Raw genomic sequence first — 21,435 nt, 5'->3', positions numbered from 1 at the left:
TCCAATCAGCAGTGAGCGACTCATACCCTTGCGGAAGTGACGCAATTCCGAGTCCAGTGGGGGCGGTGGGAGTGATGAGGGCACTGGGACGGTGGTAGCGGTTGTGTGAAGATGGAGGTAGGAACCTGGGTGCTGAGGAGGCTGGCGAGAGCGCGGCCGCCTATGTTGAAACGCAGGCGTGTAGCCAGGCGGAGAGGCGGTTGGCGGGAGAGAGGAACACTGGGTTTGGGGAGGATTGTCAGAATGTCGGGGTCAGGCTCCGTCGCTCCAGGCTAACTCCCTGCTCCGCCCTCTAACTTGTTCCCGTGTCTTCTGGTTTCCAGTTTCCCGGAGGAAATGACAATTACCTGACGATCACGGGGCCCTCGCACCCTTTCCTGTCGGGGGCCGAGGTGAGCAAGTGCTACCGACGCTGGGGACGTGGGGTGGAGAGAGGCACCGAGGCCACGGGCTGGGGCCTGGGGACCGCGATTGATGTCGAGGAAGGTGGCGGCGGTCTCTGGAGTCTGTGGGGACTGTTTGCGGAAGGCCCGGGAAGCTGCTGTCATCAAAAAACCAGGATGTTGGAAAAAAAAAAAAAAAACTGGTTGAGGAGATTGGGAGGTTCTAGATTGAAAACCAATGGAATTGGCCCCATTTCATTAGGTGAAGTACCTTCAAACATATGGGGATGGAAACAGTAAGAATGCCTTGAACATGGGTTCATTCGTGAATTCTCAGGTTTTTTGCTTTTATTTGTTTTTAGTTTAAATTTTCTACTCTGATAAACGTGGTAGCTAGTAACTTGTTTTTAGTACGGATACTTGAGATCAGGATGTGGGCTCTGTCCCTCAAGCTTTTGCTGCTGTCAAGGGTGGCACGCTGCCACTTAAGCCACAGCTCTACTTCTGACTGTTGTTGTTGGTTTTTTGTTTTTTTTTTTTTTTTTACTGGCTAATAGGAGATAAGAATCTCACAGACTTTTCTGCCCAAGCATGCTTCAAACAGCGAACCTCTTAGGTAGCTAGGATTACAGGCGTGAACCACCAAACGCTTGTTTAAATTTTCTCATCAGATAAACATTGTAACTTTTATATACATAGTGTCAGCTTGCTTTGCTAACAACTGTAGGAAAGAAAATAGTTGCTAAGAGAACTTCTGAGGAGTTGCCAGTGACTCAGTTTTGAGCATATTTCATATTTGTGTCACCATTTTCCCATATATGAATGACTGTAATAATAGTGGCTTATGCTGGTGTGACAAAGCATTAATGAATGTGGTGAAGCCCTAAAATACCTGAAAAGGTTTTTGTTGAAATACTGTCTTACCGGGCTGGGAAGGTGGCTCAGTGGTAGAGCGCTTGCCTTGCATGCCTGAGGCCCTGAGTTCGATTCCTCAGCACCACATAATCAAAAAGAAAAAAGCCGGAAGTGGCGCTGTGGCTCAAGTGGTAGGGTACTAGCCTTAAGTTGAGGAGCTGAGGGACATCGCCCAGGCCCAGAATTCAGGCCCCATGACCGGACTCAAAAAAAAAAAAAAAAAATATATATATATATATATATATATATATATATATATATATATATATATATATATATAACCGTAAATACACCATTTGCTTAAGTGAAAGGTCAGACAAAAATTTCCCAGTTTTGCAGGTGCTGGTGGCTCAGGCCTGTAATCCTAGCTATTCAGGAGGCTGAGATCTGAGATCGCAGTTCAAAACCAGCCCCGGCAGGAAACCTTGAGATTCTTTAACCACTCAGAAAACTGGAAGTGTTGCTGTGGCTCAAGTGGTAGAGCGCTAGCCTTGAGCTGAAGAGCTGAGGGACAGCGCCCAGACCCAGAGTTCAAGCCCCATGACCCACCAAAAACAAAAACAAAAATCGCAGTTTTCAGAACTTCTTAAATCTTCTCTCCCCACCCCCACCCCCACCCCCACCCCCACCGGTCATGGGGCCTGAACTCTGGGCCTCAGCAATGACCCTCAGCTCTTCAGCTCAAGGCAACAGTCAACCACTTGAGCCACAATGCCACTTCCAGCTTTTTCTGCTTATGTGGTGCTGTTGAATTGAACCCAGGGCCTCATGCAAGCAATGCAAGCACTCTACCACTGTGCCACCTTCCCAGCCAAAGAACTTATTAAATCTTGGGCCTTCTACTCTTTATGAGGTTTAAACTATATTTTCCTTTAGTGGCATTACTCATTAGCATTTTCTTATACTAAAAATCTCAATTGTTCTTGTATACTCTTATTTTATTTTTTTGGGTCCAGTCGTGGGGCCTGAACTCTGGGCCTGGGCACTGTCCCTCAGCTCTTCAGCTCAAGGCTAGTGCTCTACCACTTGTGCCACAGCGCCACTTCCATCTTTTTTTTTTTTTTTTGTTGGTCGTGGGGCTTGAACTCTGGGCTTGGGCGCTGTCCCTCAGCTCTTCAGCTCAAGGCGAGTGCTCTACCACTTGAGCTATAGCGCCACTTCCGGTTTTCTGGTGGTTTATTGGAGATAGGAGTCTCACGGTCTCTCCTGCCTGGGCTGGCTTTGAACCGCGATCCTCAGATCTCAGCCTCCTGAGTAGCTAGGATTACAGGCGTGAGCCACCAGCGCCCGGCTATAAATTTTTTTTTTTTTTTTTGGTCGGCCGTGGGGCTTGAACTCTGGGCCTGGGCGCTGTCCCTCAGCTCTTCAGCTCAAGGAGAGCGCTCTACCACTTGAGCTACAGCGCCACACTTCCATCTTTTTTTCTTTTTGTTTATGTGGTGCTGAGAAATAGAACCCAGGGCCTCATGCATGCAAGGCAAGCGCTTTACCACTGAGCTACCTTCCCAGTCCCTCTCAATTGTTCTTGTATAGACTTAGCCTAAAATAAATCCTAATATTTCATAAATGACAATTACATTGACAATGACCAGTTGCTGGTTTTTTGTTGTTTGTTTTTATTGTTGCCATTCCTGGGACTTGAACTCAAGGCCTGGGCAGTGTCCCTGAACTTTTTTTGATGTCAGTCTTGGAGCTGAACTCTGGGCCTTGCCATTATCTCTGAGCTCTGTGTGTGTGTGTGTGTGTGTGTGTGTGTGTGTGTGTGTGTGTGTGTGTGTGTGTGTGTGTGTGTGTGTGTGTGTGTCTGTGTGTGTGTCTGTGTGTGTGTCTGTGTGTGTGTCTGTGTGTGTGTCTTGGAGCTTGAACTCTGGGCCTTGCCATCATCCCTGAGCTTTTTTTTTTTTTTTTTGGTCAGTCTCTGGGCCTGGGTGCTGTCCCTGAGCTCTTAAGCTCAAGGCAAGTGCTCTACCACTTGAACCACAGCACAACTTCTGGTTTTTCTGGTGCTTAATTGGAGAAGAGTCTCACAGGCCTTTTTGCCCAGGCTGGCTTTGAACCTCTATCCTCAGATCTCAGCCTCCTTAGTAGCTAGGATTACAGGTGTGAGTCACTAGTGCCCAGCTCCCTGAGCTTTTTTTCCTCAAAGCTAGCACTCTACCACTTAAGTCACAGCGACACTTCCGGCTTTTTCTGTTTATGTGATACTGTGGAATCAAACCTAGGGCTTTATGCATGCTAGGCAAGCACTGTACCATAAACCACGTACCCAGCCCTTGCTAGTTTTCTTTCTTTTTTAACTTGTTTCTTACTATTTAATAAGAAGAAGAATAGTAATTTCCCTCCTGAGCGAAGGGAAATGTGAATCAAATGAATAGCAAATTTAAATATAAAACTAAGATTTGTTAGCCAATTGGGCAGCTCATATAATCCTAGCTTCTTAGGATGCAAAGTTCATGAGACTCTTATCTCCAGTTAACCTCCCTCCTTCCCCCTCCCCCCCCCCCCCCGCAAAAAAAAAAAAAAAAAAAGCCAGAAGTGGAGCTATGGCTCAAGTGGTACAGTGCTACCCTTGAGTAAAAAAGCTCAGGGACAGTACCCAGGCCCTGAGGTCAAGCCCCAGGGCCATCCCCCAAAAAGGCCTAAGATCTATTTGCTGCTTTGTCATCACATTGAAATTTCTTCTGAGTGAGGTTATTATTGTTTACTTTCATGGTTTGGAATATGAAACCTCACATTGTAAATTTCACATTTCCCTAGATCTGGTCTCCATGGTTTTAATTCCATGGGTCTTATAAATTTCACATTGGCTTCATTCTTGTGAAAATGCACTTTAGGGCTGAGAATGTGGCTTAGTAGTAGAAGCTCACCTAGCACACATGAAGCCTTGGTTTGATTCCTCAGTACCACATAAACAAAAAAGCCAGAGGCTGTGGCTCAGGTGGTAGAATGCTAGTCTTGAGCAAAAGAAGCTCAAAGACAGTGCCCTGGCCCTGAATTCAAGCCCCAGGACTGGCAAAAAAAAAAAAAAGCACTTTAAAATTAAATACAAATAGCTTTAAAAATATGTCCCCTTTTTGGCTGGGAAGGTGGCTCAGTGGTAGAGCGCTTGCCTTGCATGCCTGAGGCTCTGGGTTCTATTCCTATTCCTCAGCAAAAAGAAAAAAGCCGGAAGTTGCTCAAATGGTAGCGCACTAGCCTTGAGCTGAAGAGCTGAGGGACAGTGCCCAGGCCCAGAGTTCAGGCCCCACGACCGGACCCCAAAAAAAAAATGTCCCCTTTTATAAAATTGAACAGTCTACATTGAAAATATCTACATAAGACACTGATGTCTTTTTACATCCCCAGCACTGAAGGAAAAAAGAAAAAAGCAAAGCAATGGACTTATACTTGTAATCCCACCTACTCAGGAGGCTGAGATCTAAGGATCCTGGTTCAAAGCCAGCCTTGGCAGAAAAGTCTGTGAGACTCTCATCTCCAATTAACTATTGCACATAAAAGCTCAACAAACACTGGGCAGGGGTGCGAGAAAAGCTGGTGGAGTGGCTCAAGTAGTAGAGTTACCTGCCTAGCAAGTATAAGGCCCTGAGTTCAAGTCCCAGCAACACTATTAAACTGTCCACCTAGCTGAAGCCTTGGACCAATCCCCAGTACTGATATCTAATTGTCATTAAGCATATAGAAAAGTGTCACCACTCATCAAGGAAATAAATACCAATTATAGTTATTGCGGGATTTAAAGTGTGCCTCAGGTGATAGAGTGACAGCCAAGGAGTGAAAGCATGTGGCATATACAAAGAAAAAAACAATTATAGTCACTGAAGAAACAAATTCCAAGAGGTGAACAAGTTGAAGAAGTGGATAACCCAGTTAATACTGTTAAGGGTGTAAATTAACTCAAACACCTTGAAACATAGCAATGTCAATTAATGATAAGCATGCCTAACCTATGTGACCTGGTAAGCCTAGTCATTCATATAGATATAAAATATACATATAATCATATATGTATAATCTGATATATATAGCAGAAGTGATTGCACTCATTCATCAAAAACATGTCTGTTTATAGCAACTTTTTTGTTATTGCTTTGGTCAGTCATGGGGCTTGAACTTAGGGCCTGGGCGCTGTCCCTGGGCTATTTCACTCAAGGCTAGTGCTGTACAACATAGTGCTATACATAGTTGCACTTCCAATTTTCTAGTGGTTAATTGGAGATAAGAGTCTCGAAGTCTTTTCTGAATCAGCTGGCTTTGAACTGTGATCCTCAGATCTCAGCCTCCTAAGTAGCTAGGATTACAGGTGTGAGCCACTTGAACCAAGCTCTTGCAGCTTTTAATAGCTAGCCACTAGAAGAAAATATGTTTCTATTGAAAAAGAAACTGGTAGATAATTATATATGTTTAACTCACTTAGAATGCATCAAATACTTCTGTGAGAATAGATGCTCATTATTGGATTTAACCCATAATTTTATACTTTATTTGTGATAGCAAAACAGACTTGGTAAACTTTTGGCTTTAATGTAGCATTGGGTTTGCCCTTGTACATTCTTCTCTTCCTTTTTTGGGGGGTGAGGGTGGAGGGCTTGCCAGGGCTTAAACTCAGGACCTTGTTCTTGCTAGACTGGCATTCTACTTCTTTTTTTTTTTTTTTTTTTGGAGGGGGGGTCCGGTTGTGGGGTCTGAACTCTGGGCCTGAGCGCTGTCCCTCAGCTCTTTAGCTCAAGGCTAGCTAGCGCTCTACCACTTGAGCCACAGCGCCACTTCTGGCTTTTTTCTTTTTGCTTATGTGGTGCTGAAGAATCGAACCCAGGGCCTCAGGCATGCAAGGCAAGCACTCTACCACTGAGCCAACTTCCCAGCCCTGGCATTCTACTTCTTGAGCCATACAATCTGACAATTATATGTGTCAGACCATATGATAAGCCACTTCCAGACCTGCTCTTTGCTGGTATTTTGAAGATGGAGTCTAGTGGATTTTTCTCCCTAAACTTTTTTTTTTTTTTTTGGTCAGTTGTGGGGCTTGAACTCTGGGCCTGGGCGCTGTCCCTCAGCTCTTCAGCTTAAGGCGAGTGCTCTACCACTTGAGCCACAGTACCACTTCCGGTGTTCTGGTGGTTTATTGGAGATAGGAGTCTCACAGTCTCTCTTGCCCAGGCTGGCTTTGAACCGAGATCCTCAGATCTCAGCCTCCTGAGTAGCTAGGATTACAGGCATGAGACACCTGTGCCCAGCTTGAACTAAGATTCTTGATCTAAAAACTAACCTAAAGCACAAAGGGTTAGAGGTGTGGTTTAATTAGCAGAAGACTCTTGAGTTCAAACCCCAGTTCTACTGATTATTTGTATTTACTATTCTGTGTATTTGACTGGTAGAATTTAAAATTTCTGTTCCTTCCATTTTTCTAAGATAATTGGGGCAAGTGTAAATTAATAACTTTTCAGTATCATCAGAATCAATAGATGATGAATAATGGTTATGAAGCAATTATATGTGTCAGACCATATAAGCTTTTGTGCTCCAAAGCTTATTTATCCTCAGCTGTATGAGAGGATTACCATTAAACTCTGCATTACATTCTAAAGATGAAGGAAACCTGTTCAATGTTATATAGTAAGCAACAGAGCTGGAAAGAGCCCCTGGTCTGTAACACAGCAATGTCTTACTATTACTTAACATACTCTTGCTGCAGGTGCCTCCCTTTAAAACAATTTTTTATTTTATTTATTTATTTTTATTTTTTTGCCAGTCCTGGGCCTTGAACTCAGGGCCTGGGCACTGTCCCTGAGCTTCTTTTGCTAAGGCCAGCACTCTGCCACTTGAGTCACAGCACCACTTCCAGCTTTTTCTGTTTATGTAGTATTGAGGAATCAATAACCAAGGGCTTCATGCATGCTAGGCAAGCACTCTACCACTAAGCCACATTCCCAGCCCCTTAAAACTTTTTAAATTATCCTCTTTTTTTTTTTTTTTTTTTTTGAGATATTGGGCTTGAATTCAGGTGCTTGTATTTGGTAAGCTCCAAGCTCATCCATTTTAGTTTGTGTGTACATGTGCTTGTGCTAATCCTAGAGCTTGAACTCAGGGCCTACATACTGTCCTTGAGCTTTTTTGCTCAAGGTTAGTACTCTATCACTACAGCTCCACTTTCAGCATTATTGGTGAACTATTGTCGACTTTCTGCCTGGACTGATTTTGAACCACATTCCTCAGATCTCAGCCTCCTGAGTAGCTAGGGAGCCAAGAGCACCCAGCCTCATTTTAATTTTTTACTATCCCAAATATAACTGTTGATCTAGGAAAGGATTAGATCTTTAGCTAGAATAGTATTTTTGTCTTTTTTTTTTTTTTTTGCTGGTCATGGGGCCTGAACTCTGGGCCTGGGTGCTGTCCCTCAGCTCTTCAGCTCAAGGCTAGCACTCTACCAATGGAGCCACAGCTCCACTTCCGGTTTTTTTTTCTTTTTTTTTTTTTTGCTTATGTGGTGCTGAGGAATCGAACCCAGGGCCTCATGCTTGCAAGGCATGCACTCTACCGCTGAGCTACCTTCCCAGCCCCAGTATTTTTGTCTTAAAAGAAAGGCTTGGTCCAAGAAAGTCTAAGAATGTGTTCTAGAATCAGTTTCTCTTTCAACTCTATAGCAAGGTGTTTTTTTGTTTTGTTTTTTTTGGGTCCGGTCGTGGGGCCTGAACTCTGGGCCTGGGCACTGTCCCTCAGCTCTTCAGCTCAAGGCTAGTGCTCTACCACTTGAGCCACAGCACCACTTCCGGCTTTTTGCTTATGTGGTACTGAGGAATCGAACCCAGGGTCTCAGGCATGCAAGGCAAGCACTCTACCACTGAGCCACCTTCCCAGCCCCTATAGCAAGGTTTTTGTATGAGCTTTCTCTTAGCATTATTGGGGTTTCCCAAAAATTGTATACTAAAGGGAATCTTAATTTTGGCTAGCATAACTCCCCTCTCTCCCCTTTGTTTTTCATTTCCTTTTTTTTTCTTTGTCCAAGACCAGTACTCAAACTCGGTACCTGTGGCCCCTTCCACTCATTGACTAGTGCTCTACCATCTAGCCATGTCTTTACCCCTCCCACCGTGCCTTTGTCCCAGTATTATGACTTATAATCAGGACCTTGTGCTCTCCCTTGTTTTGTTTTGTTTTGTTTTTTCTGCTCTGAGCTAGCACTCTACCACTTGAGTCATGCTTACACTTATAGCTTTTAGCTGGCTAATTGGAGATAATTGTCTGGTAGACTTTTTTGTTTGATTTGACTCCTTGATCCTCAGATCTCAGCTTTGTGAGTACCTAGGATTAAAGGCTTGAGCCACTGGCTTCTGCACCTCCCCCTTGTTTTTCTTTTTCTTTGTTGTCTTTTTTTGGGGGGGGGTATGGTCGTGGGGCCTGAACTCTGGACCTGGGCGCTGTCCCTCAGCTCAAGGCTAGCACTCTACCACTTGAGCCACAGTGCCACTTCCGGCTTTTTTCTTTTTGCTATGTGGTGCTGAGGAATCAAACCCAGGGCCTCAGGCATGCAAGGCAAGCGCTCTACCATTGAGCCACCTTCCCAGCCCTCTTTGTTGTCTTTGTAAACATAATAACTTCTAAAATTGAGAATAGTTAATATATTAGAGCTGTTTAAGTTTCCAGCCCCAAAATAAATAAATGCATAAATAATTACATAAATTACAAAATTGAAATTTGTGCTTGATACTGGCAATTTTCAAATTGTTGTTGTTGTTGTTATTGAACTCAGGGCCTGGGTGCTGTACCTATGCTGCTTTGCTGAAGGCTAGTACCCTACCACTTGAGCCAGAGCTCCACATCTGGCTTTTTGGGGGTAATTTTTTGGAGATAAGTCTCATGGACTTTCCTTCCCAAGCTGGCTTTGAACTCTGATACACAGATCTCAGCCTCTGAGTAGCTAGGATTACAGCTGCAAGCCACCAGCGCCTGGCTTGGTATTGGCAATTTTCTTTTCTTTTTTTTGGACCTGAACTCTGGGCCTGGGCTCTGTCCCTCAGCTCTTCAGATCAAGGCGAGCGCTCTACCGTTTGAGCCACAGCGCCACTTCCAGCTTTTTCTGTTTATGTGGTGCTGAGGAATCAAACCCAGGGCCTCATGCGTACAAGGCAAGCGCTCTACCACTGAGCCACCTTCCCAGCCGATATTGGCAATTTTCTATGTGTCATAGATCTAAGATATAAGAAAGAAGAGAGACATACCCCTACCTCCATCCTAGGGCTTGAACTTAAGGGCTGCTTACGGTCCGTGAGCTTCTTTTTACTCAAGGCTAGCACTCTACTATTTTAGCCACAGCACCACTTCCCACTTTTTCTGAATAGTTTATTGGAGATAAGAGTCTCATGGACTTTCTTGCCCAGGCTGGCTTTGAACTGCAATCCTCAGATCTCAGCCTCCTGATACCTAGGATTACAGGCATGAGCCACTGGCACCCAGCTTGAGGGCTTATTTGAAAAATAGGTCTTAAGAAATCTATAATGAGAGGCTGGGAAGGTGGCTCAGTGATAGAGTGCTTGCCTTGCATGTATGAGGCCCTGGGTCCGATTCCTCAGCACCACATAAGCAGAAAAGGCCGGAAGTGGCACAGTGGCTCAAGTGGTAGAGCGCTAGTCTTGAGCTGAAGAGCTGAGGGACAGTGCCTAGGCCCAGAGTTCAGGCCCCATAACCGACAAAGAAAAGAAAAGAAAGGTGGCTTATGGTAGAGTGCTTGCCTCCAATGCATGAAACTCTGGGTTCTATTCCTCAGTATCACATACACAGAAAAAGCCAGAAGTGGCGCTGTGGCTCAAGTGGTAGAATGCTAGCCTTGAGCAAAAGAGCCTCAGGAGCTGGAAAGGTGGTTCAGTGGTAGAGTGGTTGCCTTGCATGCATGAGGCCCTGGGTTCGATTCCCCAGCACCACATAAGCAGAAAAAGTCGGAAGTGGCACTCTGTCTCAATTGGTAGAGTGCTAGCCTTGAGCTGAAGAGCTGAGGGACAGTGCCCAGGCCCAGAGTCCAGGCCCCACAAGTGACAAAAAAAAAAAAAAAGATGGGGGCCCTCAGGGACAGTTCCCCAGCCCTGAGTTCAAGCCCCAGGACTGGCACAAAAAAAGAAAAAAGAAGTCTATAATAAAGCTGGGTGCTGGTAGCTCACACTTATAATCCAAGCTACTCAAGAGGCTGAGTTCTGAGAATCACAGTTCAAAGCCAGCCCAGGCAGGAATGTTGGTGAGATTCTTATCTCCACTTAAACACCAGAAAATTGGAAGTGGCACTGTGGCTCAAGTGGTAGAGTGCTAGCCTTGCTGAAGAGCTCAGGGACAGCACCCAGGCCCAGAGTTCAATACCCACAACCAACAAAAAACAAAACCATACCCCAAAAACAGATTAGGATTAGAAACTGAAAACCTTCAGTTCTCAACTCTGTTCTTCATTTAGCAAAATGCAGTACCTTCCTACTAATTTTCCTTTTTTTTCCCCCTACAGACATTCCATACACCAAGCTTAGGTGATGAGGAATTTGAAATCCCACCTATCTCCTTGGATTCTGATCCGTCACTGGCTGTCTCTGATGTCGTTGGCCACTTTGATGACCTGGCAGACCCTTCCTCCTCACAGGATGGCAGTTTTTCAGCTCAATATGGAGTCCAGACATTGGACATGCCTGTGGGCATGACTCATGGCTTGATGGAGCAGGGCGGGGGGCTCCTGAGTGGGGGCTTGACCATGGTAAGGGGCAAGTCATTATCAAACTGTCAGGCGTTGGCCAACAAAACTATTACTTGTTTCTTATTCTTAGAGATAAAGATTTCCCAACAAAGACTTAATTTTACCTGATTGAGATTTCTGTGAACCATTTTAAATTTTTTTAAGTCCAATGTAAACCCTAAAATGAAAGTGGTTTGATGTGATTTTTAAAAAAGTACTTTTCCCTTTTTACTATGACCTTCATCGTGTACAATTCAAATGGATAACTGGCACATTAAGGGATTTATTCAAAACTAATTTGAATCAAAGGCTTGTGGATTAGTATATGTTATAAACTAGTGTATACTGTGGTGTCAAAATATATCATCAAGCCAGGTGCCAATCCAAGCTACTCAGGAGGCTGAGATCTGAGGATCGAAGTTCAAAGCCAGCCAGGCAGGAAAGTCCGTGAGACTCTTATCTCCAACTAACCACCAGAAAACCAGAAGTGGTACTGTGGCTCAAGTGGGAGAGTGCTTGCCTTGAGCTGAAGTGCTAAGAGACAGTGCACAGGCCCGGAATTCAAACCCCACAACCAACCAAAAATTATATATATATATACATATATATATATAAATTTTATATATGTATACATATATATATAAACAGTAGCCTATCTACCATTGGTATTAGCTACTAAATTGCATATGCACTTCAGCTTAAAAAATGTTGTTTTAAGGCTGGGTGCTAGTGGCTCACACCTGTAATCCTAGCTACTCAGGGGGCTGAGATCTGAGGATCTCTGTTCAAAGCCAGACCAGGAGGAAAGTCTGTGAGACTCTTATCTCTAATTAAGCACCCAAAAACCTGGAAGTACAGCTGTGGCTCAAGTGGTAGAACACTGTATCTGAGTAAAAACAAAAGACCAGGGACAACATCTTAAGCCCTGAGTTCAAGCTCCAGGTTGGGCACAAAAAAGAACCCATTGTTTTATCTGGGTTGCTCATGCCTATAATCCTAGCTACTTAGGAGTCTGAACTCTGAGGATCACTGTTCAAAGCTAAGTCTGAGCAATAAAGTCTGTGAGACTCATATCTCTAAGCACAGAAAGAAAAGAAAGAGAAAGAAAGAAAAGGAAGGAAGGAGAGACAGAAAGGTTGCTGGGCCTGTAATCCTAACTACTCAGGAGGCTGAAATCTGAGGATCCACAGTTCAAAGCTAGCCCAATACACACAGGAAAGTTCATGAGACTCTTATCTCTAATAAATCACCAGAAAACCCAAAGTGGCACTGTGGCTTAAGTGGTAGGGCACTAGCCTTGAGCTGAAGAGCTGAGGGACAGCACCCAGGCCCAGAATTCAAGCCCCACAACCGACAAAAAAAGAAAACAGAAAAAGTTTACAAGTGGAGGTGCAGCTCACGTGTTAGAGCACACACACACACACACACACACACACACACACACACACACACACACACACACACACACACACACACACACACACACACACACACCTATTGCTTTAGCTAATGGCCGATGAGTTACACACATACACACACACCTATTGCTTTAGCTAATGGTCGATAAGTTATGCTTGTAATCCTAACTACTCAGGAGGCTGAGATCTGAGGAATGTGGTTCAAAGCCAGCCTAGGCAGCAGAAAAGTCCATGAGACTTACAATATCTCTAAGTACCAAAAAAGCTAGAAATGGCTAGAGTGCTAACATTGAGAGAAAAAGCTGAGGGACAGCACCTGGGTCCTAAATTGAAGCCCCAGGACTAGCATATGCACAAATACACAGACACACACACACACACACTCACTCTCTCTCTCTCTCTCTCTCTCTCTCTCTCTCTCTCTCTCTCTCTCTCTCCATAGAACATACAGTTGGAGAGTTTCTTTATACCATGTTTTCTCTCCAAGTTAATCTTTTCAAGGTTAAGACTTTTCTATTTATTTTAGATTAGGACTTTGAGTACAAAGAAGTAAAATTTGAGTACAAAATTAGTGAAACTAATCTGTATTTAGGAAAAAACTTATTGATATATGTCACATTTTTTCTTTTTTCTTTTTTGTCAGTGGTGGCCTTAAACTCTGGGCCTGGACACTGTACCTCAGCTCTTCAACTCAAGGCTAGTGCTCTACCACTTGAGCCACAGTGCCACTTCTGGTTTTTCTGATGGTTTATTGGAGATAAGAGTCTCATGGACTTTTCTACCCAGGCTGGCTTTGAACTTCAGTCCTCAGATCTCAGCCTCTTGAGTAGCTAGGATTACAGGCATAAGCCACTGGCACCCGGCTTATATCACATTTTCTATGTAGACAAATACATCTGAAGTTTTGTAGGGTTTAAATGATGACATAGTCTGGGTAAACAGAATTTATAAGCTATGTGGAATTGGGGGTTGGAGTTGTGTTTACATGTTCCTGTTTAACTCTGTTTAATTCTTCAGGATTTGGACCATTCTATAGGAACTCAGTACAGTGCCAACCCACCTGTTACAATTGATGTACCAATGACAGACATGACCTCAGGCTTGATGGGGCATAGCCAATTGACTACCATTGATCAATCAGAACTGAGTTCTCAACTTGGTTTAAGCTTAGGGGGTGGTACCATCTTGCCCCCTGCCCAGTCACCTGAGGATCGTCTTTCAACCACACCTTCACCTACTAATTCACTTCATGAGGATGGTGTTGAGGAATTCCGGAGGGTGAGATGCTCCCTAACAATTCCTGCCCTGATGAAATTCTAAGATAATACCTTGAGCATACAACTACTAATCAGTATCCTTTGCTCCTGCTCAGGCACACTCTCTGCTTTTCTCAAAATATGGGGTCCTACCTTTCCACTTCCTCTCTAACCTCCATTTTTATTGATCCTTATAATGACTTTTCTAGTGATTGTAAAACTATTATTTCTATTCCATGCATGTCATAGTCTGACAGAAGTAATACTTCCTTTTTCTGTCTTATAATTCCACCTTTTCTCCTCTACAGCAACTTCCCACCCAGAAGACCGTGGTAGTGGAAGCAGGGAAAAAGCAGAAGGCCCCAAAGAAGAAGAAAAAGAAAGACCCTAATGAGCCTCAGAAACCAGTTTCAGCATATGCTTTATTCTTTCGTGATACACAGGCAGCCATCAAGGGACAGAATCCTAATGCCACATTTGGAGAGGTTTCAAAGATTGTGGCTTCTATGTGGGATAGTCTTGGAGAGGAACAAAAACAGGTGAGCAGATAATGAGAAAATACTCCACCATGAGTATTTCAGAGTTTGCTAAGAAAGAAGATAAAAACTAAGGGTTTTTTCCTTAACTGTTCTTAATCTGTCAGCTCTTTATTGATGGCATTCATGCATAGAAAATCCATTTATTTTGTTCATCTTGTGTTAGTTTTGTGCTGTGGGCATCCCACATGCTGTCTGCTATACCACTGAGCCTTATTGCTAGCCCATAAATCTTTTTTTAATTGTTACTAATAATTATTGTAGAAATTACATCTTATCAAAGCTATTAAATAGCTACCATTTTTCTTTTAACTGAGTGTGGAAACTGGGTTTCTAGTTAGGATCACATAACTTTTTAAGTAGTAAAGCTTCATTCCAGCTTCTTTAATTCCAAATCCTAGATGGTTTTTACTAATCCTAGATGTTTCTCTTTCTTTTTTTTTGTTGATCATGGTGCTTAAACTCTGGGCTTGGATGCTATCCCTGTGCTCTTCAGCTCAATGCGAGTGCTTCTACTGCTTGAGCCACAGCACCACTTCCGGTTTTCTGGTGGTTAAATGGAGATAAGAGTCTCACGGACTTTTGTGCCTGGGCTGGCTTTGAACCGTGATCCTCAGATCTCAGCCTCCTCAGTAGCTAGGATTACAGGCATGAGCCACCAGCCCCCGGCAGATATTTCTTATAATTCCTCCTTTGTCTTCAACTGTTTGGCTTTTAGATACTGTAGTTTGGGAGTTAGGATTTAATGCTAATGGGCATACCTATTACCTATTTTTATTTTTTTATTTTTGTATCAGTACTGGGGCTTGAACTCAGGGCCTCTCTCTCTTAGCTTTTCTGCTCACGGCTGGTACTCTACTACTTGAACCACAGCTCCTCTTCAGGAGATAAAAGTCTCAGATTTGAGCCAGGTGCCAGTGACTCACACCTGAAATCCTAGCTACTGAGGAGGGTGAGATCTGAGGATTGTGGTTCAGCTTGAACAGAAAAGTCTGTGATAGTCTTATCTCCATTTAACCATCACAAAACCAGAAGTGGTGCTGTGGCTGAAAGTGAAAAAATGCTGTTCTTGAGCAAAAATGCTCAGGGACAACACCTAGGCTCTGAGCTCAAGCCCCACAACCTGATTTTATTTTATTTTTTGGGGGGGGGGGTCTCCGGTCATGGGGCCTGAACTCTGGGCCTGGGTGCTGTCCCTCAGCTCTTTATCTCAAGGCTAGCGCTCTACCACTTGAGCCATAGTGCCACTTCCGGCTTTTTTTCTTTTTGCTTATGTGGTGCTGAGGAATCGAACCCAGGGCCTCAGGTATGCAAGGCAAGCTCTCTACCACTGAGCCACCTTCCCAGCCCGTACCACAACCTGATTTTAAAAGAGAAGAAAAAAAAGTCTCAGATTTGTCTGTCTAGGCTAGCTTCAAACCTCAAACCATAGATCCTGGGCTGGGAAGGTAGCTCAGTGGTAGAGTACTTGCCTTGCATGCATGAGGCTCAAGTGGTAGAGTGTTAGCCTTGAGCTGAAGAGCACAGGGACAGCACCCAGGCCCAGAGTTCATGCCCCATGACCTACCAAAAAAAGAAAGAAAAAACTGTAGATCCTAGCCTCCTGCCCAGTGAGGATTACACAACATAAGCCACAGGTACCCAGCTGCTCTGCTTACTTTGGAAATAAAGTTCTCATTTTTTGCCTAAGTTGGACTTGTCCACAATCCTGTTAGGCATCCCATGTAGCTGGAATGACAAGTATGTGCAATCATGCCCAGAATTTTCTGTTGAGATGGGAGTCTCATGGATTTTTTTGACTAGGTTGGCCTGGAACTGACATTTTCCCAATCTCAGCCTCCTCAATAGCTGGAATAACATACCCAGCTATTGGTTGAGAAGGGGCCTCTTAGACTTATTTGGCCTGAGATGGGTTCAAACTGTGATCCTCTTAAATAGCTAGGATTATAGGAATAAGCTACCTGTGCCTAGAAGATATTGTCCAAAGCCTTTTTTTTTCTATGTGTATTAAATAGGTTATTCCTTGATAAGTTGCATACTGAGGCTAAATATAAAAATTTAGATTTAGAATTTTATTTAGTGATTTAGTGTTTTCTCACTTGATTAGTATAAACTTAAACTAGTTAATCTCCCTAAATTTAATTTGGATTTAAAAAGAAAAAGAAACAATCATGGATGATATCTGTAGTCCCAGTTACTTGGAAAGATAAGGCAGCAAGATCCTTTGAGCTTTGTTGTTTGAGGCCAGCAACTTATTGAGACCTTCTTTAGGTATGGTGGCACACCCTTGTAATCCCAACAGAGATGAGTATGATGAAGCCAGCCTGAGATATTTAGTAAAATCCAGTTTTAAGAAAGAAGGTGCCAGGTGCCAGTGGCTTACTCCTGTAATCCTAGCAACTCAGGAGGCTGAGATCTGAGGATCACAGTTCAAAGCCAGCCCAGGCAGGAAAGTCTGTGAGACTCTTATCTCCAGTAAACCACCAGAAAACTAAAAGTGGCACTGTGGCTCAAAAGGTAGAGCACTAGCCTTGAGCTGAAGAGCTTAGGGACAGCGCCCAGGCCCAGAATTCAAGCCCCACAACTGCCAAAAAAAAAAAAAAAAGAAGTAGGGGGAGGAGCAGGAAAGTACTATATTTAAAAAAATACAAGATCAGGGGGCTGGGAAGGTGGCTTAGTGGTAGAGCGCTTGCCTTGCATGCCTGAGACCCTGGGTTTGATTCCTCGGCGCCACATAACCAGAAAAAAAAAAAAAAGCCAGAAGTGGTGCTATGGCTCAAGTGGTAGAGTGCTAGCCTTGAGCTGAAGAGCTGAGGGACAGTGCCCAGGCCGAGTTCAAGCCCATGACCAGACCCAAAAAAAAAAAAAAAAAAAAAAATACAAGATCAGGCTCTGAGTTCAAGCCCCACAACTGACAAAAAAAAAAAAAAAATACTAGATATATTTGAAATTGAATATGATTATAATGATTAATGCCTAGACTCCTGGATCTATGTCCAGTAATTGGTACTTATTTTGGCCAGAGGTATTGGTTCTCCTTCATGTGGTGTCTGTCCTCCAAGTAAGCTAGCCTGGCTTATATACAGTATGGTGGGCTTAAAAGTAACATTCCAAGAAGTCAACCAAAGGTACCTCAAGGTCTCAAGTATTTGTGTCACTCTGGGCACATCTGAATGGTTGAACAAGTCATGGAGCCAGCTCAGATTCACAAGAAGAGGAAATCAGGTTTCAGCTTTTGGTGGGAGAAGGAATATGGAAGATGGGAGGAATTCTTGTGGTCATCTTTGTTTACCACTTTCCTATAAGGAGAACTTCTGGGTTAGGCAGCCTTAGTCCAGGCAGACTGATCTTGCAGTTTTGGGGACATGTGAATATGAGTTGATGTTTTGAGTTGATGTTTAATTTAGAAGTAGTTCCTCTCACAAGACTGGAGTGAGTCAAAGATTGTCTTGATTGATAGCTCTCTACAGTGACTAGACTGAGATGAATTGTCATTCACTGATGAATAATTATAGAATTAATCTTTCCTAGGAATACCTTTATAAACAACTTGTCTTTTCTACAGGTGTATAAGAGGAAAACTGAAGCTGCCAAGAAAGAGTATCTTAAGGCCCTAGCTGCATATAAAGATAATCAAGAATGTCAGGTAAGAGGATTAAAATAGATTTGTATATCAGTAAAGTTTTGTGGGGGTTTGTCGGTTGTGGGGCTTGAACTCTGGGCTTGGGTGCTGTCCCTGCTCTCTTCAGCTCAAGGCGAGCACTCTACCACTTGAGTCACAGCGCCACTTCCAGTTTTCTGGTGGTTATTGGAGATATGAGTCTCACGGACTTTCCTGCCCATGCTGGCTTTGAACCATGATACTCAGATCTCAGCCTCCTGAGAAGCTAGGATCACAGGCATGAAGCCACCGCGCCTGGCTTTCAATAAAGATTTTAAAAAAACATTTGTTAGCAATTATAGGAAGTAAAAACAGGCCAGGTGCCAGTGGCTCAGGCCTCTAATCCTAGCTAAGCAAGATGCTGAGAGCAGTGGATCATGGTTTGAAACCAGCCTAGGAAAATCCTTGAGACTCTCAGCTGGAAGTGGAGCTATGGCTCAAGTGATACAATACTACCCTTGAGCAGAAAACCTCAGGGACAGCACTCAGGCTGTCCAGGATGGCAAAAAAAGAAAAAGAAACGAAAAAAGAAAAGGAGGGGGATAGGAAGGTGGCTCAGTGGTAGAGCGCTTGCCTTGCATGCATGAGGCCCTGGATTCGATTCCTCAGCACCCCATAAGCAAAAAGAAAAAAGCCGGAAGTGGCACTGTCGCTCACGTGGTAGAGCACTAGCCTTGAGCTGAAGAGCTGAGGGACAGTGCCCAGGCCCAGAGTTCAGGCCCCACAACCAGACCCAAAAAAAAAAAAAAAAGAAAAAGAAGAGAAACAAAAACAGGTCTATGTATGATGGTGTATGTGTCTTAGCCTAACTATTCAAGAGGGAGAAGAAGAAGTATTGCAGCTTGAGACCAGCCCAGATAAAAATTAGTAACAATTTTTAAAATAAGCCAGATTTCAGGGCTGGGAAGGTAGCTCAGTGGTAGAGTGCTTGCCTTGCATGCATGAAGCCCTGGGTTTGATTCCTCGGCACCACATAAGTAAAAAAAAGCCAGAAGTGGTGCTATGGCTCAAGTGGTAAGAGTGCTAGTCTTCAACTAAAGAGCTGAGGGACAGCACCCAGGTCCAGAATTCAGGCCCCACGACTGACAAAAAAAATAAAAAAAATAAGCCATACGTTAGCTGGGTACCAGTGGCTCACGCCAGTAATCCTAGCTACTCAGGAGGCTGAAATCTGAGGATCATGGTTCAAAGTCAGCCTGGGCAAGAAAGTCCATGAGACTCTTCTCCAATAAACGGCTAGAAAACCAGAAGTGATGCTGTGGCTCAAGTAGTAGAGTGCTACCCTTGAGTTGAAGAGCTCAGGCACAGCGCCCATGCCGAGTTCAAGCCCCACAACCAACAAAATAAAATAAAAATGAAAATAAGCCAGACCTGGTGGCATACAGTTGTCCCTCACTGTATCATAGTTCACTTATTGCAGCTTCACTGTATTTTGGGTTTTTTTTTTTTAAATACATAGAGGGGGGCTGGGAAGGTGGCTCAGTGGTAGAGCGCTTGCCTTGCATGCTTGAGGCCCTGGGTTCGATTCCTCAGCACCACATAAGCAAAAAGAAAAAAGCCGGAAGTGGCGCTGTGGCTCAAGTGGTAGAATGCTAGCCTTGAGCTGAAGAGCTGAGGGACAGCACCCAGGCCCAGAGTTCAGGCCCCACTACCAGACCCAAAAACAAACAAACAAACAAAAAAGAACATAGAGGGACTGGGAAGGTGGCTCAGTGGAAGAGTGCTTGTCTCACATGCATGAGGCCCTGGGTTGGATTCCTCAGCACCACATAAACAGAAAAAGACAGAAGTGGTGCTGTGGCTCAAGTGGTAAGAGAGTGCTAGCCTTGAGCTAAAGAGCTGAGGGACAGCACGCAGGCCCAGAGTTCAAGCCTCATGACCAAAAACAAAAACAAAAAAAAAAAAACATAGAGATCCGTCACCTATTGTGGGAGTTACCAGAGATCCTAGCTATAGGTGAGAAGCTGTCAAGTAGCAATAAGTGAACCACGATGTAGTGAAAGATGACTATATGAATGCTTCTGTGCCTAGATTTTTACCTATTGCAGGGGTTCTCTGGAATGTAACTCCCGTGATAGGTGAGGGAATCACTGTATGCTTGTAGCCCCTGCTTCTTGAGATCTAGAAATAGGAGAATCTTGACCCAAGGCTGGCTTATATAAAAACATGGAGATTTACCTGAAAAGTCACACAAAAAGGACTGGGGTGTGGCTCAAGTGACAGAACTCTGAGGTCCTGGAATCAATTTCCACATTGCCCCCACCTCTCATTATCATGTAAACTTTCCCAACAGTCTGTGTTTAGGCATTAGTTCCAACCCTTACTTAAGTAAGGGCTGTACTTACAGCTGTTCCATAAACTGATGATATCTATTCTTAGAAAGTAGTTAGAATGAACGTCTTGCAATGTAGAGTGTATTTCTTAGTAGCATTCTTTACTTCTTCTCTGTTGCCTTTTTAGGCCACTGTGGAAACAGTAGAATTGGATCCAGTGCCACCATCGCAGACTCCTTCACCACCTCCCGTGGCTGCTGTTGACCCAGCATCTCCAGCACCAGCCTCATCCGAGTCCCCTGCCCTGTCCCCTTGCATTGTTGTTAACTCTACTCTTTCATCCTATGTAGCAAACCAGGCATCTTCTGGGCCTGGGGGTCAGCCCAATATTACCAAATTGATTATTACCAAACAGATGTTGCCCTCTTCTATTACTATGTCTCAAGGAGGGATGGTTACTGTTATCCCAGCCACAGTGGTGACCTCCCGGGGGCTCCAATTAGGCCAAACAAGTACAGCTACCATCCAGCCCAGCCAACAAGCCCAGATTGTCACTAGGTCAGTGTTGCAGGCTGCAGCTGCTGCTGCTGCTTCTATGCAACTGCCCCCACCCAGACTACAACCCCCTCCATTACAACAGATGCCTCAGCCCCCAACTCAGCAGCAAGTTACCATTCTGCAGCAGCCTCCTCCACTTCAGGCCATGCAACAGCCTCCTCCTCAAAAAGTCCGAATCAATTTACAGCAACAGCCACCACCTCTGCAAAGCAAGATTGTACCTCCACCCACTCTGAAAATACAGACTACCTTGGTCCCTCCGGCTGTAGAAAACAGTCCTGAGCGGCTTATGAACAACAGCCCTGAAGCCCATACAGTGGAGGCAACCTCTCCTGAGACAATCTGTGAGATGATTGCAGATGTAGTTCCTGAGGTGAGTCTATATTTGACTTATTTTGTCAACACCAGTAGTGTTCTAAAAGAGCATTATTTAATTTTCTGTGTATGCCAATACTACAGTTTGAATTCAGGGCTTAGGTACCATTCCTGAACTTTTTTGCTCAAGGCTGGAACTCTACCATTTGAGCTCCACTTCTGGCTTTTTGGTGATTCATGTAGATACCAGTCTCACAAACCTTGCCTAGGCTGGCTTCAAACTGGTATCCTCAGCTCTCACCCTCCGAAGAAGCTAGGATTATAGACATGAGCCACCAATACAGAGAAAGACCTTTTTTTTTTTTTTTTTTTTTTTTTTTTTTTTTTTTAACATAGGGGTGGTTAGTAATGTAACCA

At 44.0% G+C, this 21,435-nt stretch overlaps 1 protein-coding gene across 1 annotated transcript in view; it reads left to right on the top strand.

The window, feature by feature from the left end:
• The first annotated feature begins 36 nt into the window (after window positions 1-36).
• Window positions 37-21,435, top strand: part of Tox4 (TOX high mobility group box family member 4) — a 27,136-nt gene continuing 5,737 nt past the window's right edge. Inside the window, exons 1-7 of the mRNA XM_069998358.1 lie at window positions 37-117; window positions 324-392; window positions 10,780-11,022; window positions 13,437-13,697; window positions 13,984-14,214; window positions 17,777-17,857; window positions 20,333-21,076. Of these exons, the coding sequence (XP_069854459.1) occupies window positions 112-117; window positions 324-392; window positions 10,780-11,022; window positions 13,437-13,697; window positions 13,984-14,214; window positions 17,777-17,857; window positions 20,333-21,076 (1,635 nt within the window). The 5' untranslated portion in view covers window positions 37-111. The remainder of the gene's footprint in view (window positions 118-323; window positions 393-10,779; window positions 11,023-13,436; window positions 13,698-13,983; window positions 14,215-17,776; window positions 17,858-20,332; window positions 21,077-21,435) is intronic.

The sequence above is a fragment of the Dipodomys merriami genome, unplaced genomic scaffold (assembly GCF_024711535.1).
Source record: "Dipodomys merriami isolate MVZ:Mamm:240054 unplaced genomic scaffold, mDipMer1.0.p SCAF_518, whole genome shotgun sequence".
NCBI classification, from domain to species: domain Eukaryota; kingdom Metazoa; phylum Chordata; class Mammalia; order Rodentia; family Heteromyidae; genus Dipodomys; species Dipodomys merriami.
This window is presented reverse-complemented; position numbering and strand designations above follow the sequence as displayed.